The sequence below is a fragment of the Bombus bifarius genome, unplaced genomic scaffold (genome assembly GCF_011952205.1).
Source record: "Bombus bifarius isolate JDL3187 unplaced genomic scaffold, Bbif_JDL3187 scf7180000008213, whole genome shotgun sequence".
NCBI classification, from domain to species: Eukaryota; Metazoa; Arthropoda; class Insecta; order Hymenoptera; family Apidae; genus Bombus; species Bombus bifarius.
Genome location: NW_022884516.1, coordinates 381,006 through 406,957, shown reverse-complemented (window position 1 = coordinate 406,957; position 25,952 = coordinate 381,006). Strand labels below are relative to the sequence as shown.

General features: G+C 40.1%; 3 protein-coding genes across 5 annotated transcripts in view; all 3 read left to right on the top strand.

Annotated features, from left to right (window-relative positions):
- The window catches only part of LOC117210986 (chromatin complexes subunit BAP18), a 43,389-nt gene extending 42,664 nt beyond the window's left edge, over positions 1 to 725 (top strand). For 2 of the 3 annotated variants that reach the window (XM_033454492.1, XM_033454491.1), the window contains 2 exons: positions 106 to 204; positions 299 to 725. In XM_033454492.1, coding sequence (XP_033310383.1) covers positions 106 to 204; positions 299 to 572 — 373 coding nt within the window. In that variant the 3' untranslated portion in view covers positions 573 to 725. The remainder of the gene's footprint in view (positions 1 to 105; positions 205 to 298) is intronic. The other variant, XM_033454493.1, reaches the window with a different exon arrangement.
- A 193-nt stretch (positions 726 to 918) lies between these two features.
- On the top strand, positions 919 to 4,574 carry LOC117210983 (major facilitator superfamily domain-containing protein 1-like). Its single transcript, XM_033454486.1, has 7 exons — positions 919 to 1,388; positions 2,503 to 2,779; positions 2,847 to 3,263; positions 3,342 to 3,653; positions 3,731 to 3,843; positions 3,921 to 4,159; positions 4,231 to 4,574. Exons 1-7 carry the CDS (start codon positions 1,250 to 1,252, stop codon positions 4,273 to 4,275), a joined length of 1,542 nt encoding a protein of 513 aa, XP_033310377.1. The 5' UTR covers positions 919 to 1,249; the 3' UTR covers positions 4,276 to 4,574.
- Positions 4,575 to 5,207: 633 nt separating this feature from the next.
- On the top strand, positions 5,208 to 16,272 carry LOC117210982 (ATP-dependent RNA helicase DHX33). The gene is made up of 7 exons (XM_033454485.1): positions 5,208 to 5,562; positions 6,605 to 7,222; positions 8,300 to 8,532; positions 10,295 to 10,645; positions 13,795 to 13,993; positions 14,535 to 14,811; positions 15,915 to 16,272. The coding sequence occupies exons 1-7, from the start codon at positions 5,336 to 5,338 to the stop codon at positions 16,089 to 16,091; spliced, it is 2,082 nt and encodes a 693-aa protein (XP_033310376.1). The 5' UTR covers positions 5,208 to 5,335; the 3' UTR covers positions 16,092 to 16,272.
- Positions 16,273 to 25,952: the final 9,680 nt, after the last annotated feature.

Genomic DNA, 25,952 nt, shown 5'->3' with positions numbered 1-25,952 from the left:
ATTAAATAATTAAATACTTTGCATCACTATCGCTTTACCATAAAAAGCATAAAAAAGATGGCTGGCCGTATTTTTACATAACTCCTTGTGTCGCTTAATCTGTAGTAAATGGACTGACGAGGAAATTGAGATGCTCCGTCACTCGGTAAAGACCTTCAGTGAAGACTTGAACAAAATAAGCGAACACATCAAGGGACGAACGGTGTAAGTGAATAAGGCTGCATCGAGCCCACGGCTGTTCCTCAATTTCTATGCGTCAGTCTCGACCCAAAATTAACCGGTCGTTTCGGCGTTCTAGCTCTCAAATTCGAACAACGCTAAAGAAGAAAGCTTTTGAGGAAGCTGGCGTGCCGCTCAGACAACAAATGCTTTCTCAACAGTCGACGCAACAATCGGCAGTTCAACAAGTATCGAAGCAACAAACAGGAAATCAAGGATTAATGGGGAAATCGTCTGAAGTCACGTTGAACATGTTAAATGCGCCGGAATCGGAAGTGGATGTTGAGGGACTACCAGAGGAGTGTCAAGTAAAGCTCGAGTTCGAAGGTGCGACGGAAGAAGTAGCTTCTTAATAAGCCGAGGTTGATCTTTGTTGATCATATGTAATTTTTTTTATCTAGATTTTTAAATATAAGATAATTTTCATATAATATACGCGCTTAACGTTAAGTAACAAATATGTACCTTCAATAAATTATGTTTCTCAAATAGATTTTTAAAAGTCAGCTACGATTATTTACTTCGTGACATTCTTACCGACCGATCATCTACTAGTGTTTTTAATGAGGGCGCTACAAGCTGAAAAACCAGCGTCACAGACGCGTCAAATTGTTGGCAGCAATTCCGACTGATGCCGATGTTCGTCTATCCCATCGAATAGAGATTTTTTTGTCGATCTTTTGGTATTCTCTGGTTTCGCGCACGATCATGTAGTTTCGTGACTTACGTTACGTTAGTTCTGTTGCGTGACGCATGTGATTGACAGATTAGCAATGCGACGACTGACAGAGAACCTAACTTGTTCAAGTAGTTAATCGGCAGCACGCACGAGCTCATCTCCTATTGCATTCTCTTTTTCTTAATCGAGTCGCAGCTATCTTATTGTACAAAGAGATTAGCTCGTGTGTGTTCGATCAGTGTGTGATGGATCGGTACGGTGAACTCGAGTGAACATTTGCAATTCGGGGCACCTGTGGCTGTGCCAGACGCTTGTAAACACGAAAATATCGCTACGACTGGAAACGTAACGATGGAAGGAGGCATATTAGAAAGTCCAGAGACCACTTTGGAGAGATCCGATGATGAGATCGCCTTACAAGGATTCTGCAGTCCTAAAAAGCCACTGTACAAAGTTCTTGGCCTGGCATTGATGTGCCTATTAGGCTTTGGTACGACTGTCACTGTTATTGCTCAATTATCTTTACAACCAAGTCAACCAGATCAAGTAGCCATTGTTCATTATTTATATCTGATCGCTTTTGTTTCGGTACATTATGACCTCATTAAATGTTTAAACTCGAGTTTGAACTCAGTTATCGGGATGACTAATATCTGTTATTTCTTTCCGATGAAGTTTTTCGTAAAGTAATTTCAATCGCAACCTGCAATAATTTTATTTATTAAATTTTATAATATAAAATATTGATTTGATATTTTTTTCACGAACATTTAAGCCCGTACTTTGACGTTTATTATCTGCCACGTATCATAATGAAATACTAATGAACTTATAAAACTATAGGAAGCGTAATTTTTTTCAATTGTTATTATCATTACATCGAAAATGTATTTAATTATGAGATTCTCGTTATTTGACAATAAACTAAACAATCACGTACATTTGATTATTCTAGTTTCCTCTATTGCCATCGTATTTATGTAACGTTTTTTTAATGATTTATATACTTCATTTATACATTTTTTTGTAATACTAGGGAAATAAGCTTTTTAAGAAATAATGTAAAATTGTACTCTTACTTTTAATCAATGCTTATTACTTTTCTTTTCTATTGATTTGCAAGAAACTATTTTGAGTAATTGTTCTGTGAAAATTTTATTAATCGTGCTTTAGTTACTTTCTATTGGTTTTCCAAGTGACATAAAATGCTCAATACACGTATACAACGTAACATGCATTTATGAATGGAATAAGATAAGACACCGTCCATTTTGCACATGGCCCGAGACAAGCCGTATCATCTTGTCGGTATTCTTTCGTCCGCGATATTTTACTTTTTCCCCCACTTGTTGATGTTTCCGATACCAACAAGACATGTAAAATGCATTTGCGCGAGTTCGAATCGCATGTATTCGGTTGGCAACTAAGTGATTGCGGGTTTTGTCAATACCACCTAATGACAAAATTCGCAATAACTTAGTTGCCAACCCAATATATTAGTCACGTTTCTCGAGCACTCTTAAGCGATCAATGATTCGCTTATCATGCGACTGCATCTCATTATCTGCGTATCAATTAATCGAACGAAATGCTTTTATTTGCAGGTTCTTACTTCTGCTTTGACAATCCTGGTGCTTTGCAAGATGACTTTAAAGTCGACTTGCAGATGTCAACTAGTAAATTTGTTTTATTGTATTCTATTTACTCATGGCCAAACGTGATTTTATGTTTTATTGGCGGATTTTTATTGGACAGTGTATTTGGCATACGTTTAGGAACAATTATATATATGGGACTTACGCTGATCGGTCAGATTATATTTGCAGCTGGAGCTATGGTTAACGAGTTTTGGGTGATGATGGTCGGTCGCTTTGTTTTTGGGTATGTCTTTCTCTATAAGCTTGGAACAGCTTTTATGATTCTGGTATTAATTTCCATACCTTTGCAGCGTTGGCGCAGAATCATTGGCCGTCGCTCAAAATAATTATGCTGTTTTATGGTTCAAAGGAAAGGAACTGAACTTGGTGTTTGGTTTGCAGCTAAGTTTCGCTAGAGTCGGATCAACCGTGAACTTTTTAGTAATGGAACCGATTTATAATTACGTGTCTCAATACTATAAAGGGCCGGAATGTATCGGCATTGTTCTCTTTCTTGCTGCTCTTACCTGTGTGGGTTCTATGATCTGTGCATGTTTACTGGGTATCATGGATAAGCGTGCTGAGAGATTATTAAGAAGGGGAGAGGGGCAAGAAACCGAAGTCGTTAGTTTAACCGATATTAAAGATTTTAAACTAATATTTTGGTTGATCGCCGTCATTTGCATTGCTTATTACGTTGCGATATTCCCGTTCATCGCATTAGGAAAGTAAGTACGACTAATAAGGAATTTGTATAATTGTATTTTACGCAATTACATACTACGTTAAGTTATTCTTTCCTTTAGAGTATTTTTCGAACGAAAGTACGCGTTCGAACCATCAAACGCGAATATGGTTAACTCTCTCGTGTATTCCATATCAGCTATTGCGTCTCCCATCTTGGGCTATCTTGTCGATAGAACTGGGAAGAACGTTTCTTGGATGTTTGTCAGTATTCTTGCAACTATAGTAGCTCATGGACTACTCGCATTCACATATATAAATCCTTATGTATGCATGATTCTTATGGGATTAGCATACTCTATGCTTGCTAGTAGTTTATGGCCACTGATCGCACTTGTTACCCCAGAATATCAGCTTGGTACTGCTTACGGAATGTAAGTAAAGTTTAACGCACTCCTTAAATATCTTTGAAATATTTGACAGTTAATCTTACAAAATCCTTTATTTACAGTGCACAGGCTGTACAAAATTTGGGCTTGGCTACAACTTCGATATTAGCTGGTATAATCGTTGACCGGGGTGGATACTTCATGCTTGAAATGTTTTTCTTGGGTTGGCTATGGAGTATGTCTTTCCTTCGCATTGCTATTTCGACGAGATCTAAACGTCTGTATACTAATTTCTAATTAACGCTTTAATAGTTTCGTTAATAACCGCTGTTGCGATCTGGGTGTCGGATGTAGCAACTAGTGGTGGCTATCTGAATATGACGCCAGGTCAGAGAGAAAAATACGAAGAAATTCGACGTACACCGGAAAGTCTCGAAAGAGAAAAGTTACTGGCTCCGGAATCAACTTCTGATTTATCGACTGACGATCTTTTACAACCACAATCTGACATTAGCATTAGAAATCGTTATCTCTGTCGCATTGGAGGAATGGTAATCATGCAATCTTGTTTAAAACGATTTAAAAATACTTTTAATACCGTTAATACGTCGAATACTTTTAGGTACCACCTAACGTGAAAACCCCAATTCACCGGCTATTACGATGATGCATTTTATTTAGATGAATTTAAAATATAAATAGCTATATTCATTTAAAACCTCGGTAAAAGAGTTGCTCACTGTGTCTTCCTCTTACACAGCATTAATCTGTGATAATTTCGTAATCTATACGTTTGAATTATAGCCTGAATTACATATAATTCATTTGTAACAGATAGAAAAATAGATCTTACGTCGACAAATTAATATGCCAATGATTGACAAGTGGCAAAGATATACTTATATATCATTTGTTTTTGGCATTTATTGTAATTACGAATGTTAATAATAATACGATTTTATGAAACACCATCAAATAACGTGTTTTTAACACGAACAAATCAAGAATTATTTTCTACGTCTTATTTAAAAGAAAACCTACATAAATATTTCAAATTACTTATCGTTTAAGACTCGTAACATGTAACAATCGTGGCATATAAGAGTACTTTAACGCACATTTAGTAACGTACAGTTAACTCAAAGCAAAAGTTAAGAAGATTAAGTTATCATGCATTGATTGCAACGTTATTGTAGTATACGTTACGCTATATTATATCGTTCTTCTTATAATAATCGAAGCTTTTTGTCATACGACTGGAATAACAAATAAAAGTTTATGAATTTGCTTTTGTTATAAAATGTGTCATAGAAAAGACGTATTAAAAACATTTTTTATCTAAGAAATGTTTATTATTTTCTTGGCAAAAGTAATTTTATACGTAAAAAATAGTTCTCACGCAATTAAAGAATACGTACTGCTGAAAACAAGAAATTATCGTTTCTCAGGCAAATTTTCTTTAAATATCGTATACTCGTGTTTTCTACCGAATAACACGCGAATTCATTGTAAATCATTGCACACGAGAAAAATCAATTTGATTAAAGTACGAATAATTGTACTGGAAAAAGAAGCGTTTGACATACGACGAAGCGACGCCATTGGCTGTGACGCCTGTCAAGACTCGAGACGCTTATTTATACACAGCTGTAGTGTGCAACACGTGCGTACCCGTGAGCACATTTACTATTAGGAGTATCGCGGGTTTTACTTTAATATTCGTCGACATGGGGGTCCACGACAACGCAGATTCGAAATATATCGTTATGGGTACTTCGAGTTTCTCGAAATTAGCACCGAAACGTCCTACCACCGTTGTATTTAACGAAAGTTCGAGCAAAATCCAAAAATTCGAGGATAATCAACAAAACGTTCAAGCAGAAAATGTGGATAAAGGAAATATTAGTTTACAACAACAAAGGAAGTCTTTACCGGTCTATAAGCTTCGCAAGCGGTAAGTTACGTGTTATCGTTTTTCATTTTTCGATTGATTTTTTACCGCTATACTTTACTCCAAATATCGTCTTCAAAGTAGACACGCAGAACATCGTGAAACAAAATGGTGTATCATCGACTATGCAAAGTTGATAACTCGGTTCCTCGTCGTACAGATGGCAGCGTCATACGGAACTAAAAACGCGCGTACTGAAAATAATTTGAAAAATTATTTGTTATAAATATCCCGGTACATACTAATATCGATATGCAATATTACGTATATATTTGCCAAACTGTATAAATATATTCGCCAATATACAAAATATACAGAGTATAATTAAAGTTAAACGATTCTTTACAAACTATTTGTAAGATACCGTAACATATTTTTGTACTAACTTAAAAAAATCTTGGCGTTACTCGTATTAGTATAGAAAATTTTAGAGATCCTTGTGAATATTTTAAGCGATTGTTATTAATCAATATATTTATATATTATAATTATAAATAGTCAGTATATTCTAAATAATGTAAAAAAAGTCGATGAAATTTATCGATATTATTTAGCAACATTTTTATCGAATACTCAATTCCCTGTACTTAAACATCTTTTGGTATTCTCAAGCAAAACTGGATTTAAATTGCAAGGTTACAAACTTTTCAAAGTACGTAGCTTACAGTAGATATAAATCTGTTTTATCTTCTCTTACTTTTACTTTTTTTAAATTTTGCGAAAAGATAGAAGATTCGGTTTCCTCCAAGCAAGTGTTATTAATAGTAAATGTCGTGTCACTAAATCGAACGACATAATAGTTTAACTATTACGCAAACGGGCAAAGTATAATGCGGACATGGGGCAATTCCTTCGCCTACGTCCATAGTTTATTAAAGTTGTATGTATTTGGTATAAATTCGTATAACTTTAAGATAAAAGTTTAAGATAACTGAAAGATAAGTCAATAAAACCATTCGATCTATCGATACCTATCTATTTTTTCGATCGCGAGACGACGTGGTTTCCACGCGAGCTATTAAACTGCCTTCGACGTTCGTTTCAGGCTACTCGAAGAGATTCGCAGAAACAGCACTCTAATCGTCATTGGCGAAACGGGAAGTGGCAAGACAACGCAAATTCCCCAATTGCTGCTCTCGTCTGGCATTGCAGGCACTATCGGTTGCATCGGTATCACTCAACCTCGAAGAGTAGCCGCGGTGAGCGTGGCTCGCAGAGTCGCGCAGGAGCAAGGAGTAGAACCGGGTAAATTGGTCGGTTATTGCGTACGTTTCGAGGACGTGACTTCGTCGCAAACGAGAATCAAGTATCTGACTGACGGAATGATGGTTCGCGAGGCGATGACCGACGAGATTTTATCGGATTATTCGGTGGTGATCCTCGACGAGGCTCACGAACGCTCGGTGCAAACTGACGTATTGCTCGGCGTGGCGAGAAGGGCACAAAACTTACGAAAGCTTAAGAATCTGCCGCCGCTGAAGCTGCTCGTAATGTCAGCTACGATGGACGTCGATAAGTTCAGCAAGTATTTCCAAGCACCGGCAGTGTACTTAGAGGGTCGTCAGCATCCGGTGAAGATTTATCACGCCGTCAAGTCGCAGGAGGATTATGCGTTCTCTGCCCTTGTTACAGCTTTCCAGATTCATCGCGACAACCCTGCTAAGTAATTTTTTTTATTCGCTCTCTCCCTACCTTTACCCGCGTAAAATATGTCAAATATTCTCCACGCTGTAAATCTTTTATAGTTTTCGTTTCGCAATATCGATCTTTCTACGATACCTGCAAGTATGAGGAGAAATGACAAGTAAGCAGGTGATTATACAACGTAAGATGTGGAATTTCGTTTCTTTTCCTACAACATTGTATATGTCACGCTATGCAGCGTGTTGTATAATCGATACATGTACTACCGTTCGCAAGTTATTCGGTACCTGGTACCTAATCTTTTACTTGTTTAAACGAAAACAAGAAATACGCCTATATCTTTTTAGCTTCGCGTTTATCTCTAACGAATGGTCGACACCTCGCAAAATCAATTTCCATCGATTATCGATAGATGCAATTTTTATTCAACTTCTCTTACACATACACACACACACACACTATGTATTTGCAATAATATAGACGGTAGAAAATTTAAATTTACGACGGTAGCTTTAAGCGCATAAGCTGCTTACAGTATAGGCAGAATGTTGCCAGAGTGAAATGAAAATTATATACCTCTTTTTAAATGGAATCGTACGATTTTGAAGCAGCTCGTTGCTTCCTATAAATAATTCTCAGACTGCAACATTTTCGGTCCAATCACGCGGCTTATCGCTTTACTTTGTACGAAATCGTTAATCATCTTTTCGGATAATTCGCGTTTAATACACGAAAGACCACTCCCCGAAACGACGATAATTGTATCGAGGTTACGAAGACTCTGTGACACGTCATTTCGTATCTCTTTCAAGTTTAATTTAAATAGAACTCGATCGCAGCGTATCGAAGAAAGATTACCGAGTACTTGTTACGAATTTCCTCCAATTTTCTAGTTAAACGCGTTCCGCGATACGATGATAGGGATATCGTGGAGCGTAAATTTTTCAGCTTAGTAGGCCATTTGCAAGATGCCCGTGTATTTGCATAACACCGTTACTTTTATTCGATCAGAGGTGAGCAGGTTCGAATACGAAGCCCGGGGAAGTGGGTCAGAAGGAAACGAACGATTTCCAGAAACTTTTTGTCTCTTTTCCAGCGAGGATATTCTGGTTTTTCTAACCGGGCAAGAAGAAATAGAGGCTGCGGCTGCGAGCGCGAGACAAGTAGCTAAACAATTGGATGGACAGGGTTATCCATCGTTGAAGGTGTTTCCACTGTACTCGGCTTTGCCGACGCATCAACAATTGGAAGCCTTTAAACCATCCGCTCCTGGAATGAGAAAGCTGATTTTGTCCACCAACGTGGCCGAAACTTCCGTTACCATCGGCGGTATGTGCGAATCAACGAGATTACTTTATTTCCAATATTTTCTGCTATCCCATCGTCTCTAATCTCTTCTAAAGGCCGAGTATCTTTCTTCGCGTTAGAAGAGCTTTACAAGAACGTTCTTTCGCGAGATTTGAATCGATACTTTGTTACAACGTACGCGTACGCTTCTTTAGTCGAGACACACGGACATTTTTTTGATCGATCTTACGATATATGTTTTAGAAAAGGGGAGGACGAAGAAAATATTCTAATCTTCGATTTCATTGATCTCTGTTGATTCGGATTTATTTAATTCAGAGTGTTTTTCGATTTAATTCAGAGCGAAGAAAGAAAAAGGAAGAGTAGAAAGGAAGTTAAAGGTAGATCGAAGCTAGAACAGCGGAAGATAGCGTTCGTATATACATGTACGACGATATGTTCGTCGGATTCACGTCGATTACGGATAATGATGAATTACGAATTCGTTGGAGTCCTTTTATTACGTCACGATTAAATGTAAATAGAATCGAAATTTCGAGGAAGATAACCGAGGCAGGTAATTTTGATCATTTACTTTTGTCATTTATGCGGAGCGTTATATGCATATTTTCATAGAATACAAAGGGAGACACGAAATCAAGATAGAAATTTGTTATCCGTTTCTGATCAAAGGATTATGCAGGCCGTTTCGTTCAACTAGAATATCTCACGAGGGACTCGATTTTACGAAAACACGTTTTAACGAGAGCTGTTTGGTTCGAAGGTGGCATCGTACGCTGCAAATTACTTTTACGTAGACGCAGAAAAGCGGTTCGTCCCTACGAGAATGTATCGACCTGTGTATGTCGGAAAACTATTGGTTCGGCAGACGTTTCAATTTTAATTTGTCAAATTGGACGTATGGTGGACGCGAGGGTATCGTTTCTTCGAACGTCCTGATAGTCGTGCGACGTTTTCGAACGTTTTATCTCGAACGGTAATCCTGGTCGATCCCGCGAGCTTCGTTAGCACGATGCCGAGATAGTCGGCTTTCGTGTTTTCCGCGCTAACGCGAACCCACTTTCCACGCTTTGCGCAAAAACCGATAACGATGGATCCTCGCCGTCGAACGCGTGCATCGCCGCGGTAGCAAACTAAACGCAATTACGTTTGCGTTAATAAGGCCGTAGAGTCGGCCGTCGAAAGCGTAAGAGCGGCGGTATATCATCGGACGAAAGCCTGGCTCGTGTCAACGCGCGATCTTGCGTAAGACAATTACGATATAGGCCCGGGTTTAACTGCCTTTGAGAATCCATGTCGAGCGTACGATCTTCGAACGACAAGGAAATCGCGCGACGCGAACGTAACGATCGAAGCTATAACAAGATTGCGAATTATTGCCTCTTCGGCAAAGATTTCCGCAATAGAGTACATCGCGTTAACTATGTGGACGATGCCCATCGTTTTGTAAATTAAACAATTCGTCGTAAAAAGTAACTTCGATATCAATTTTTATTGGCTACGCGACTGATAGATGTGACTTTAAATAACGAAAAAGAAAAGGGCGTTGAAAGAAGATGGGAGGGAGGAAGAGAAGGAGATCTTCCTACAACGGGTTCCTATTCGACAAACAGTTCACTAGAGAGAGAGAGAGAGCAATTTTATCTTCCGCGTGTAGCGCGATCCGCTAATATCGCGAGCCGAAAGCCGGTACGCTCGTTCGCGATAGACTCGCGATCACGTTGGCGAGAGGAATCGGCGACGTTGCCGATGCACACAGTGATTTCCCGATAAAATTACGCAGGAATTCGACACGTGATCGACACCGGAGTGGTGAAAGCGAGAACTCATCACCCGACCACCGGATTGGATGTGCTGAGGGTGGAAAAAGTCTCAAAGGCACAGGCCTGGCAGAGGACCGGCCGAGCTGGCCGGGAAGCGGCCGGCAAATGTTACAGAAACTACACCAAGGAGGAATTCGAGAGGATGAAGGAGATGCCTGTGCCAGAGATACAAAGATGTTCCCTCGCGGGAGTAGCCCTGCAGCTGCTTGCTATCGGGGTTGACATCACCACCTTTGATTTTATGGACAAACCACCGAAGGAGGCCGTTGACGTTGCGGTGACCTGTCTGGAAAAATTGGGCGCCGTCAAGGGTGAGTCTCGTAGTTTCAACGACGGAAAAATTACAGATTTACGATTACAGAATTACAGATTTAGTCCATATGACTGATTTTGAGTAAAACACGCGATACCGGCATAGATATTCTCGTTGCTTGTCTCGATCTTAGAACGAGTGAATTTCGCTAGATGTTTTGAAAGGTACCTAGTAAAGAGAGAGAGAGAGAGAGAGAGAGAGAGAAAGAGAGAGAGAGAGAGAGAGAGAGAGAGTATAGTTTTTTTATGACGACGGGATGGATTGCACGAAGGTCGATATCGCGATACTATTTTATTTTTGTTATTATTATATATTTATTTCGAATATCGTTAATCGTATAACATCGTCGTTATCGAAATCGTATACCGCATACATATGTACATATGTATACGTATCATACACGTGTACGTACATTCACGTCATAATAGGTCGAATAGAATAGAGACAATACGCACGAATAAGCGTTTAATAGTCCGATAGTGTTTGTTATTTAATAAATTCGAGTCGCTTTAAAACAGGTAGCAATTACTTCGATAAAATCGGATAGATATTCGCGATAGACAAGATATTCGTGAAATGTCAGATGAATATTTTATAAAAATATAACGTACTCTCAACTGATAACGATCCACTTAAACTTTTCGAGTATTTGAAGGAAAATCGCACAAATAATCGATACTCGTCGTAAATTTAATCAAACTCGTAAATCAAACTTTTATTCGTGCCACGAATGTTACGCAAGCAATAGTTACTTGTAAAATTTGTTTAGTACGATAGATGGAGGTACTCCAGACCATGTACAAAGTTCAATATGCGAAAATTAAACGCAAAGCTACGAATGTCTGTTCGTAGAATTTGCGAAGAGAAACTAGATCGGTCAATTAAGTTTCGCACTATGGTTCGAGTTTGAGTTTCTCGTTCGCGAGATCAGATTGCCGCGTTAATTGAACTATCCGAATCGTTGGAAGATTTCTTCTTCCTAAAACGATTCTTCGGGATTTGTAGTCTTCTTAATCGATCTCGATCTCGATCGCGTGAGAAAATTAACGTCAAATTACGTAAACGCTATTTCAACTCGAATCTTACGTTTGCTCGATCATTCTGTCTCGTCGATTTTCAGAAATTATATGATTTTTTAATTTAGCGTAAAGCGTAACGTAAACATCGTAATTTCGAAGACACGTAGCGTATCTATTTTCGCGTACATTTAAATATTTCGATACAGATATTTTTGAAATTTTAAAGGCTATCACGTACATCTAATTCTTCCAAGTACGATATTACACGTATATTTTGAACTTTACGAAATACCGTATCGTCTTCGTTGATCCTAAATATAATTAAATTAACGAGATATTTCTATATTATTAAATAAGCGTATTACGATGCTATTGGTCTTTGGTAACATCGATATCGTAATTTAATTCAAATAAATTAGCATTAATACCGGAAAATTGTCAAAAAACGTTATTAGAATTCCCGATACTTTTAACCACAGATAAGCGAAGCGAAGCATTCCACGTAGAGGTACGGTATTCTATATAGAGAAAAACAACTTAACTCTCGAGTCTTTTAATCCGTATCATCTCTCAGTAGGAAAACGACTAAAAGAACGAAAAAAGAAACGAAAAGTTATGAAAGTAGCCTAGCCGGGTAATTAATTACCGTTTTTAGGTAAGATTCGTCGTGCGTTCCACCGAGAATAAGACGAAGCGTCAAGTGGCATTCCGTATCGATTTTCGGATTTTAGCTGTTCCAGAATGTGCAAGACTCGCTACTACATCCTCTGTAATCTCATTTTCTTCGTATCTCGCCATTGATTTTTCCAACGACGATACAAACTGCGTTTCTAACGCCGAGTATTCGTATCCTCGTAGGTATCGAATTCAAATTATCGCTGTTCGATCATGGACAAACATCCTAAAATATAGGGTAATAATTCAGCTTTCGATCGATCTTACGTTTGTTGAAAACTAGGAATTCGTCGTAATACGAATGGAGGATTTGATCAAGGCTGATGGTTTCTTAAGCGAAACGGAACGAAAGTGCATAGACGGTCCGTCGTAGATGGAAGTCCTTTGGCTTTCGCGTAACAGTCTCATCGCGATCCTAGAAATACTCGTACGTTGCTCGCCTATACGTGGATTATACGAGTTTGAATTTATGTACAGCGTGTACGATCGAACCGTAAAATTTTGTCGGAATATCTCGTCGCTCTTTTTTGCTTCGTTACGTCGCTTAGCTGTTTTTGTTCAGTCGTTCGCTTTACCGAAAAATTATCGCTACATTTTTATTTTACAGTTTTGTGAAACAATTTATTTTGCGAGAAAGATCGAACAAGGTGGTAAGTTACGTGTAATATAATAAAGTTACACGCGTATGGACTGTATCATCGTAGACGTGGAATTTCTTTTTATCGGTACGACAAATTGGGAACCGGAATTGCGCTGCAAACTCTCGAAAAGGAAGATTCTGAATTTCAAATAAGCGACATCAGCTGACGGAGGAAATATATCCCCGTCCGCGAAAACAATACGTTCTGTCGCTTTATTTCTTTTTAGAACAGCGATATTTCATATCTCACGCGTTGGTTGTTATCGTAACTGTATCGCGTATATCTAAAACGAAAATCGCTGCAACTTTATTCGACGTCGTTTATGTTGTCCGGAAGAGTATAATTCGACCATATATATCGTATTTCGATGCAGTCTTTTTACGTCTATTTGTCTTCTATCGATCACGGGATAGAAAAGTTTCACGGTAATCGAAGGATATTTTACAAATGTATCGAAAGCTGAAATTGATTCGAACGAACTGTAAGACGATATCGATCGTCACCATCTATCTTTTAAGCAAAGTAACGAGTAACTTGCGTTTACCTTGATCGTAGTGTATTTAATCGTATATTTAATTAGTTTCGAGCTAATCGCGATTCGTTCGAACTCTATTCGCGCTTAAAGACAGAAATTGACACTGCTGGTAGAAGTCGCTACCTCGCGGAATATCAAACGGGTATTTAATTTTTGAGAAATGTTCGTAGCTGCACCTCGATATCGGTGTATCGAAAATACGTATCGAAATATCGTACGTACGTATACGTATATGTATATAAGATAAGACTTTTTCGTTCGACTTTCGTGGGAATAGGTTCTCCACCACAGCTGACTACTCTTGGAAGAACAATGTCCTTGTTTCCGTTGGATCCACGGTTCACTAAGGTGATTCTCGCATCCGCGGAGCATCAATGTCTCGAAGAAGCCCTCACCGTTGTCGCTCTATTGTCAGGAGAGTCTGTCTTCACCGATCCACCTGCGAAAAGACAGCAAGCTTACGTCGCTAGATCAAGGTATCGGGTTTTATCCGATCTCTGGCCTCTGTTTCATCGAATATCGTGTCGTAACGCGCTCTTTCACCGGGCTGTTTTTTTCTTGAGAAATTTTGCGAACCAGTCGTTTCGCGATAACGTCGGTAGATGCATCCTCTAACGAATAAATTTCCTCCTGACACGGAGGAAATCGTAGAAGCAAACAGCCCGCGAATTTCACATTTCAGCATGATTTTCTAAATATTTTCAAAGTAAAGTAACCTAATCCGATATCGTCGAACTCTTCACGATGTTATCTATAGCGTTAGGTAAAACAACTTGTTCGCAACATTTTCGTCGTCGGATTGTGCCGAGTGGCTTTGCGTCTTTAAAATATTTTTAAAACGGGAAACAGCTACGAGTTTCGTGAAAACGAGATTTCACGGTACAGCGATCAAATATTTGTCAAAATAAGTATTCACGAATCTAGAGCAAATTCCGCGTATACCTTTAAACGTCAAACAGATCCGTCTACGATGCGATCGATACTCGCAGCTTGTTACGCTTCTTTCGTTCGTTCCAGATTCGCCTCCCCCGAGGGAGACCACGTCACGTTGCTGAACGTTTTTCGCGCGTACGCCAATACCAAGCAGAAGAAGGTCTGGTGTCACGAGAACTTTCTGCATCACAGGAATCTGGAATACGCCGCGGAGGTGCGACAGCAACTCGCCGCATTGGCGGAACGTGCGAATTTGGAGAAGGCCAGCTGCGGGACGAATACCGAGCGACTCAGGAAAGCACTCCTCGAGGGTCTCTACGATAATCTCGCCGAATTGCAGAGGGATCAGACTTACATCACCGTGAGTTCGTTTTATTCTCCTCCCTCTTCATTTTCATTCTCATAGTATCGCAACGATCGTCGATCTCGAGGCCGCTTGTCCGAATCCAAGGTTCGTTCGACCAACTATTAGCCAGTGGAAGTTTGTCGTCGAAGTAGGTCGATCGAGTACGATACCGTACGTAATTATTCGAACCACGAAAGTCTCGAACTTTTCTCTCCGATTGTACCGTAAGGTAAATAAACGTATCCCATTGATGAAACGCAGTCGACTTTTTTACGAGAATAATCGGCAAATAGAAGATCGTGGTTATACGCGGTTTAAGCGTGGTAGTTGGAGATATTTGCCGACGTCGTTGATAGTTGGCGCGATAGAGAGGAAAGGCGTTCGAAAGAAATACGGCACAGGTGGCAGTTTTTGCATCGAAAAAGTTGCTAGCAACGACGAACTTGGATACAGAAATCTGTGCGCTTTTAAATATATACACATACAGAAGACAATTTTTCTGCCACCTCTAGATAAATACGGATATCACGTACTATTTTCTACGTTTATCTCGATTTCGCAAAATCATATATATTATAGGCAAATTCCGGTTTCATACTCACAGACCTGATAATTTTTAGTTCAATCGATTTGTAATATTTTACGAAGCGATTAAAGTATTTAGAGCGCGGTAATAAATAATTTTTATCGAATCGTAGGAATTTTGTTCGCGTCTGTGATTTCTTCGATCGCGCTTCTGTAAAGCGTGTATCGCTTTAATACGTTTTGGGTATCTTGTCGAGACAACGTGTAGATAAAGCGACTTTATTTACGTCTTTCGATAACGTTACATCGAGGAAATTTTGTCGCATGGTATCGTGCCACTGGGCGTCGAACGATCTTTTTTAACTTGTTGAGACAAAGGAAAGCGACATCGTAGCGAGACGGAAAAGTTTACGGTGCGAGAACTTTTTAAACGGACGAAATCGAAGGCAGAGGTAGTATTATTTCGTTGTCATGTCGGAAATTTGAAGCTTGAACAAGTTCCTTCGGAGTACGAGGCACGGTTTAAGTAAGCTTTCTCTGCCGGTGACTTGGTAACTAGAATTTAGGAGTAATTGGATTGTTCGTTTGCGTAGGTGAGCTCGAAGCAGCCAGTCGCCATACATCCTTCCTCGACGTTGCACGGCAGCAAGCCACCGTTAATATTGTTCACGGAGGTTGTAGCCACCGGAAGATGTTACCTCCGCGGTTTGTCTGTCATCGACTGCTCGTGGCTGACCGAAAAAGGCATCGCTGTCGGAAAACACGATTAAACGGAACGCCCTCCGTTTCTCTCGTGAAAAAAAACTTGCAAGCTTCGTTACGAGCGTTCCCGTTTTTGTTCCGGATCGTTGTAGAATCGGGAAGAATCGACGCAACTCGTTTTCGTACTCTGTATAGTTCTTTAATAAAGAGGATCGTCGTCTCGTCGATGATGCCACGTGGATACGTAAACGATTCGTCCCTCCTTTCTCCCTTCTTTACTCGATTTTACTTATCCATCTATCTTGCATTTTAGTTAGTATCGTTTGCCGAGCGTTAAGACAACTTCGAAAGTAACGTATTCGTTGTTTCGTCGTCGATCATAGAAAGATATCCGAAGATTTACGTAAAAAGATATACGGTTCTGGTTCGGTTTTCACGCTTATCGATCGTATCTCTTTACGCTTCGAAGATCTTTATCGTCTCCGATAGATTCCTTCTCCGGCACGATTTATATACATCGAATTATACGATGATAATTACAAACATTAGCGATGATTAATAATCACCATTAAAAAATAGGGCATTGACGTACAGCTTAAATCGACATTTATATACTTTTAAATAACCTTTTGAAATATAAACTTTGACTAGTTACATACTTCGTTTATATCTTTAAGTCCAGAGCGTTTCCCTTTTCGCGTAAACGCAACGGTTTGTTTTGCGATGAAATATTTTTCATTTGATCCTTTTTTACGTGGTACTTAGTCGATTAATGGCGTTACTCGTGGAATACGATATCGGTTCGTTACGTTTCGGTACACGTCCGGGACGACTCGTTCAATTTCTTCGCGAATGTTTCGCTTAACCTGTCGAGTCGTTGTCGGATTGCCACGAAGATTCGTTCCTCTAATCGAGCGAGTCAGGGTGCGACGTCTCGTTGGGTATGCGCTGTACGAGGTGTGCCACCGTTCGAAACGATCCATTCTCATCGTTGGCCGCAAAAGGTCTATCGGAAGCGGTTCGCTGCTGATTTTCTGGCAACTCCGTCCCAACCACAGCGCGGTCCCGTTTGCTTATCCTTCCACCGGCGAATCGAGGGTGACTCGAAATCGGCAAATCGGCCGAAAACCTAGTAGCTGTACGTCGTACGATTAATAAGAACGTTAATCCGACGAAACATATAGGTTATTCGTTACGTTATATCGATACTGACATTTAACGATAAGAAACGTATTAATTTCAGCGATGTTTATCTCGTGTTTAAACCCGGTACATACATATACACGTGTCTTACGCGTGCCGGAAGGGTTGAAGCTAGCGGCAGCACTTGGCTACGTTCCGAAGTCATTAGTGGGAAGCTAAAATCGATTAATCATAGCCGTAGCGGCAACCCGGACATCCATGTCGCCCTGGCGCGCGATCCTGCTTTACGCACAGCGAAAGAAAACGGACCACAGGAGGGATTCGTTGCGATCCGGCAAATACGTAAATCGGGCTGATTTCCCGAATCGACGAATCCCGAAGACGAGTAAGAAATAATTCCATTGGTTAGAGTTATGCAGCCTTCCAAGGGTAATCGCGGTTTCGTCGTGCGCGATTCAGACGATCCCGGTTAATTCGCGAAACGGTTAATTAACGCAGCGAAAACGGTTTTGCGCGACGAGAGCGAATAAGCAGGACGCGGAACACGGTCGTCGCACCGCAGTTCGGTACATGTCGTCACAACAGGTGGCTAGCTCGACGAAATATCGTCGCGATCTCATGCATGTAAATGTTCCGTTACCGACTCCTGTGTACTTTTGACGGACGCGTATAATAATCGTCCCTTTTTCTTACGCTTACGCTTACGAGTACGGACGATGAAATACGGTGTAAGCAAACGCATCGACTGGTCGACGCTGCTCCGACGTCGTATATTTGCATCGTGCATCAAACGCAACAAAGTCGCACAGCTGCGTTGAAAACTTCCTCCGTAGACTCCTCGGTCCGTTGAAACCGACGTAACGAAATTGGTTAAAAGATGCCGAAAGATAACGTTTATATAATTCGTACGATTGTACGTAGAGGAGGCTATTTTATCAAAAAAAAAAAAAGAAAAAAAAAGGAAGGGAGAGAAAATAGAAGCGTGTATAGATTTTCGCAGTATCAAATAAACGTTATCGCGGAATAATCTTGTCCTGAATTATTATACACGTTCGACCATAGTATATTGTATCGACACGATGTTCCCATAATATTAAGTTTATATGTTACTATACTCCGTTGTACTACGTTTTGACAATTGTACATCACGCTCTTGTTACTTATAAATTAAATATTATCAACCAGATCGTAATTACGTTATAAGTCAGACTAATTGGCGATATATTAATTAACGAAATAGTCTAATTATTCTACGCGAACGGAAATTAATATTTATTAGTAGGATAGGAGGAATAATTTAATTTAAACTAGTATAGATACGTACGTACGATCGATATGGTTTTATCGACCTACGGCTAGTTTATCAAACGGAACGGAAAAATAATTTCTCTTTCTCTTTTCCAATATCCAAGTTGGTTGGTTATTTATTTAAGCTGTGTATCGCGTATTGGTTATTTCTAGGAATTATTTGCTTCGTGCGGTATAGGTATAGGTATAGGTATAGGTATAGGTATAGGTAATCGTGGGAAGCGTACGAAGCACGCGGTTCGTCGTATCAGCGGTTGATTTCCGGTAGAATTGAAATTGCGTTCAGCTTCGACGACGCACGAATGAAATTATTTAACGGCCTTTACAGGTATTACCAACGTAGATGCTTACTTGTTGGCATTAACGCATTATGCCGCGTACAACGCCGTTCTATAGCCTTGCGTCAATTATCACTTAACGGGAGAATATTGAATTTTCATCGCGCGAGCCGATCATCGCCCAATGGCGAAAGAACGGCGTTCCATGCGTAATTACTCGCGCCGTTGTCTTCTTAATGACTCGCGTCGAGCTAAGATTTTAAATCCTATCTTTGGCGTACGTGTACGTTTCGTTGTAAAATATTTCACGACGTTTGTCGAAAGCGTCGGAAAAGTGATCGACGACGTTGGTATAAAAAGGGCCAGTTAATGTCGTTCATTACGAAAATTTCAACTGCGAATATTTTAATATCCGTGCGACGGGTACTTTTAAATTTATTTAAGTCGTTAGAATAGACGAACGTTGGCTTTCAATATCTTTTCCGTAGGATCGTTAAAGATCGCGGTATCTTATCGTCTTAACTCGTTCCTTTCCTAACTACGTAAAATAAGGTAATCGTTCGACAATTCGCTATGAAGCGCGAAAAAACAGAGGTGTAAACGTTTTCATTTAGATTTTTAACTTAACTATTAACACCGTTGTTTCTCGCAATACGATCTTAGGAACAACGTGGCGAAACGAGGCTGATCGGCCAACGAGATAAGGTAAGGTAACACGAGCGACAAGTTGCCTGTTGTCGCTGCTTTTATTCCGCTGTCTCTTCCTGCCAAATTTCGATTCGATCGTCAACGTAGAACGCCCATGCCGCTTCTCGTATTCAGAAATTCCCATACCGTTTATATCGTTGCCATTTCCCGAAACGAAACAAAGCGAGTCTTTTAACCGTTGTAAATCGAGCATCGTGGAAAATACGAGATCGCTGGCGACAATTACGCGGACGAAACCGTCGTTGAATAATTCGCACCGGCCGTAGGAACTCGCGTCGTCGTCGGTGGTGGTGATGGTGCTGCCGCTGTTGCTACCGATGCTATCGAGTTATCGTTCGTCTTCGCCTCTTAGGTCGTCGTCGTCGTCGTCGTCGTCTCCTTCCAGACACATAGCCGTATCTCGAGCTTCTCGTCGTCGAGGAAAATCGCATTCCTCGGTGTCGCGTGGTATTAACCGTATCAGCGAGCTCTATCGTATAAGGCTCCCTCCAACTCCCACGCTTTCTGTCTCGATTTTGCTCGGAATATTACGCTTCGTCGTGTGCTCGTCACCCCATTTACCGAGAAACATCCCCTTTGTTCCGAGACACGTTCCACGTAGAGAGAAGAGCCACTCCACCTTGACGAGCCGCTCGCCTCGTGCTCCGTGGCTGTTCCATATCTACGGAATGCTCGATAACCATATTATTTTCCGCCATTCTTCATCGATGCCTGAGAGAAAGAGAGAGAAGAGGATTCTCATATCCGCCGCTGCCGCTTTTGATCTTCTCCCTCCGCTTCTATGATCGCGTCGCACGGGCCACGTCGGTATTAAATTCCGCGAGCTCCGGCCGGTTAATCGAGATACGCGAGTCGAACGGGAACCGAACTTTTCGATTTATCTCGCGTCCACGCGGACGGATTTAACGGATAGGCTTCTCCGCTCGGAGGTGATTTGACCCGGTCGCCCGATAACTCGATCGCGCGTCGTTTCCCTCGCCGCCGATTCCTCTTCCTCGTCGCTTTTCCACGCTGCGACCGCTCGATCAACCGTACATCGTCGTTTTCTCGTTGCAACGTAGAATACGCGACGAAAAGAACGCGATCCTAATTTTCTTTCGTCGCAGCGATGCGAAGCTCGCCAGATTTTTGGCGCGGAAACGGAGCTTGTGAAACGAAATTACGCGTCGAAAAAGGCAGTATCGAAAGGTTACGTCGTCGACAAAGAGTCGTTGGTTTATGCAAAGCACGAGTATATAATGTAAGTTCCGAGGGCAAATTGGAAATTTAAGAATATAGAATTTCAGATCCGACGGAACATTACATATTCATAGGACATTAAAAGTAGAATGCGAAATTTTCTGGTTAAGATTGCACTATTTCACTAAGTTTAATAGGCTTTATTCGATCTGAATATGTATAGGCTATGAAACTATCCAAACTATATAGTATAAGCTACACTACCACGCGAAACGATCTATGCGAAAGTTGGCATACGCGCGAATAGTCGATGATATTGGCGGAATTAACGAAAAGCAACGGTAATAATTAAAATAAAACTTTAGACTATCGGACTACGTTTTCCGTTTCGTTATTATATTACTTTTGGCCGACAGACGTATCGTATCTACAAGCGATAATACAGGAACACGTATATCGATAATAAAGTCGAAGGCAGACTTTTTCTCAACCGTTCTACGTGCAATACGAACGCAGGGAATACAATGGGAAGAATTTCCATACGTTCGTGGCTGCAAATGGTACGCCTTTAAATTACTGCCAATTTTTCATTTTCGGAATATGTATAAAAATAAAGCGCACGAATAAAAATCTGCCGCTAGCAACCGCGTTTTCATATTCGGGTGGCTGGGAATTATTTCGTTTTTAAAACGCGTGTAAATCGATGGTTGCTCCGTGCTGTTTTTAAAACTTCCTTTATATCGCGGTCAAACGAACGCGAGTAAATAATATTTGCCTTAAAGTATTTCGCGCGAATCGGCGAAAAATTGCAAAAATCTTTCCTATACGTATACGTATACTGCTACTTACCTACGATGCAACTTTTCCATTCGAAACTTAATTCAAAGTTGATCGACGAGAAGCCGAAAATCTCCTGCTTTTGGTCGTATATCGATACGACCAGTCGTTGCCGAGCTACTCTCGTTTGAATCTTTGGAGCGAAGCGTAATTTCGTTGCACCGGCATTGTCTTATTCGCACGCGTTCACCACGACCTACCGCATGCTCGACATCTGCGCGCTGGTCAGCGACGAGCGCCGAGTCAGGGTCTTTTTATCGTTGCTAAATAGCGCCGACGTACGTATTTCCAGGAAGCGAACTGGGTCGCGTCGTTTCCAGGAATTCGGCCGCGCCATTCAGAATCTCGTGCATTTTAGTCCGTGTTTTGCGGTCTTCTATCTTGGGACATGGACGTACGTAGGTGTCAAGGTAGGATAAAACGAGAATCTGATAGCCTGACTTTTTCCATCTTCCCGGAAAGTTTCCGAGAAAACGCATACGTTCCTTGTGGCTTCTACGTTGTATTAAATTCGTTCGGAATTTACTTTGGGATACGTTAAGGCAAAGTTCGAATAGTTTCGACGACATCAAAACGATATTGGACGATCGTAGAAAAGAATTTCTCTAGCTTTAGAAGCAACGAATGTAAATGATAATCTCAGATTTACGAGAAACACGTCGTATTCTCCCTAGAAAAGCGACACAACTCGACCAACGTATTTCTGCGAGAGAGAGAGAAAAAAAAAGAAAATGTCGTTTGACCTTGTTTTACGAGTTACACCTGTTACGTCATTTTTCCCGGTAAGTTCAATTACCAAAATGACACGTTATCGCACGAGACGGAGCTTTTTACATTTTTGGAAACCTAGCATTTTTAACTAACACTCGATGTTGTCTTACGTCGAACTTTGACGGTAAAGATGCAATTGATCGAAAGAAGGTATCGAGTCCCTTTAACGGTATGTATATAGAAATAAGATTTGTAATCGACGAAGTTAACGTTGTCTCTAGTTTGGCCGTTTTTTTGCATTTTCATTTGATTCTTTTAAATTTCGTTCAATTTTTTGGAGGAGGTCATTCGCCCGAAGAGTTTCGTATCTTTCTGGAAATTTTTTAGAAGAGGAAATTCCAGGGTAATCGACGTCACCTTCGTCATATTCGTTCAAGAAAGTTTTATCGGCTTTCGCATCGTCGAGCAGCTTGCCGTTCGAACAATCGGATAATGCGTATCGAATTAATCGAATCGATCGTTTCAGCGAAATATGCAACTGCGACAGCGTGTAAGTAGAGAAAAATTCCACTTTTTTCCGTTACCTTTTTACGACAAGGGTAAAATGTACGAACGAATTAATGCAATTTAATTAAATCTTTTGAAAGAGCTTTTTAAAGTTTCTCATAAAGATAAAAGAGTAATATGTATCACGCGTAAAATTTGTATTTCATACAATTTCCTACGTTCGATTAAATGAAACGTTCGCTAATATTCACGAACTTTTATCGAATCAACTATTAAATCGAATTATCGAAAGTACATCTGTTTTAACGGGAACGCGTATTTTTTGTATTTTAAGAAAAATTTCCTTAATGGGATATTTTTTGTACGGTGTCCAAAAAATTAAACAAAGATGGCAAATCTAATTATTATTTAATATTTTGCTGGCGATAATTACATCACGTACAGGATCGCGTACAGGATAAGTATCGAGTTACGCTCGTTCTGCTAACAACCAGGCAAATGTGAAACGTAATAACGTAAGCGCCGTACTTGTTACACCTGTGCAAAGTACGATATAAATTTGTGCGAATTTTAGCTAGCTTTGATACGACTTTCAACGAAAAAAGAATTATACGCGAACGAAACGAAATTAAAAATTTTTCATCAAGAAAGTCGGTAGTAGGAAATCATAATTGTATAATGCTACAAATGTTTGTTCAAATTGCAGCAACGGCGCAAAAGCGAGATTAAAATGATGAACGTACGTACGCGTATATGTAAGAGGCCGTTTTCCCATTCTTATTTACCCATGCACGAAGAAGATATCGAACGTACTTTCTTGTTCTAACAAAGAAATTCGGTCTTATTATGGCGTGTCATAGCAAAAAATCTATATTTCCAATCTACACGGTTGCTTTGTATTCGTTTGATAATTTATCACGTAGAATATCTCAAGTAATTGTTATTATCGATATCTCGTTCGTCTATTATAAAATGTATCTTTGCGAGTAAAATGGACACGTCGTCGGCATCTCAACCTCAAACAGCAGGAACATTTAATAATTTCCACGTAAACGTTACCTCGACCATTCGAAATCGTAGGTAAGAAATAATTAGTGCAATTTTAACGATTAATTTTTATAGCTAAATAGCCGTTAGAACGGAAGAAATAATATATTAAAAGATGTCGTGGCATTTAATTAATTTTGAACGCAACGCTTTGTCGTGTACTGGCTAGCCCTTCTTCTCAGCTTTCAAGAGTTATTTTATTATTGAAACAACGGTCCCGTTATTTATCAGCGTCCTGCTTTATCGCGCAAAACACAACGGGAAAATTTTCATCGAGTTTCCTGTATAATCCACCACCAGTCTCGCCCCCTTTAAACATCGAACAAAGAGTTTGATATTCGAACAATGATACGTTTGGCGGCAAAGCCGAACGAACTCTCTACCGCGGATGATAAATCGCGTGTCATAATCTATACGTTCCTATACGTAAGCAACGAAACTTTCGCCAGACATCCGTCTTTCGGACGCTCATCCGACCAAACGAACTCGTAATTATTCCAACAAACACCGTTATTCCTCCGAGATACGAGATATCGCGATTCTTTGAAAATTACACCGATAGCGAACGTAATTTTACGCGTGACGACAAGAGTCGGAGACAGCGAGCGAACAACGCTATCGTTAATAACGCGCAGATATTACGCGAAAACGAACAGATCTTCGACTCTGTGAAACTATCGGTTGGAACGCGATATCGGCAACGTGGACTACCGCCAATCGCGTACGCGAATCGAGCGACGCTCCTCCGAATCGATATCGAAGCATACACGCGGTAGCGATTAAGCGAATTTAAAGCACACGTACCGAGAATACCAATGATCTTTCCAACAAAGTTCCGACACCGTTTCGATTACCAGATTAAATCGCAAAACGGTAGATGCAGTGCGCAAACCATAGGTATACGTCATAACGAACGGACATGGGACGTTAAATATCGGATAGGAAGAATCGTCGAATCTATCTTACTCCTAAGAGAGTAATTCTTTCGATTATTTGATCGCAGCGTCGTAATTTTGGGTCAAAGTTGCGGCGGAGAAAGTGGAACGAGGGAAAGAAATCTTGATTCTTTACTAGAAAAATCAAGAGCTTTCAACGTTATATCTTTATTGGTGAGAATCATGGCGGACATTACAATTGCAAACATCCAGTAATTTAAGCAATCGGCTTAAAATTCGACCGCGTTTCCACTTTGATTTCGCGTATTCGCGTTGCTCCTCGTGAAGTTTCTCGATTGGTTCGCGCGTGCAACAGCGATCGAAACGCTTTCGGTTGCAACGCGAGTCGTGCGAGCAATTACTCGAATTTTAATTGCCTTGCTTCAGCTACCAGAAAAAGTTAGGCCGGAAAAAGGATCCTACGACCGGTGCCTTTAACGACGATGTGAATTGAAATTATAAAGTTTTCTCTATCTAATATTCCATATTTAAACAGCCATTGAAAGCTTGTAACTGACGTTAGACCGTTCGGTAGAATAGTTAAGTGTATCACGAAAGATCGTACAAATTTTGTTACGTTAAATCGTTAAGCAGTATAGATAAATTTTCACATTTTTTATAGATAAATGCTTTACGGTATTTATCGGACACCCGACATCGATATAAAGAGATGCTAAGAATATTTGGATGTGTTAAAGGTATTTTACGAGGTGTTTAAAACGACGATCATGCCATTCTCGACTATACGTGAATATTTCATGGCGCGCGTAATCTCGATTTACACAAGAATCTTATTTCCTAGGCATAGGCGTTTAATCTTCGCTCGTGTTACCGAATGTTCAAAGAACAGTCGACGAAAGAATGACCAAATGTTTAGAGAAATTTTACGAACGTTCTCTTCTTTCTTATTCCTTGATGTTATACATGGAAAAATTATTACTACTTTTTACGATCGCAAGAACGACGCTTGCAAGATCCATGTAAAATATAACGCGACGTCAGTTTCCTTTTAAATATCGAAATTATCTTTGCATATTTTTACAAAAGACTTATCTAGAAATTTTAGAAATTTTCGGCTAATAATATATATATGCGTATGTATATAATAGCAAGGTTAACTGGCTCCGTGTGTTCCATCGAAACCGTGTTACAGGGATATCGCGTTATAGGAGGGCTGTCGCGTTTCTTGTACCGTTGTATATCGAAACCACGTTCTCAGAATTACCGTGTTATAAAAGGGTCGAGCGTATATATCTTTAACGCGATACGTCTTTTT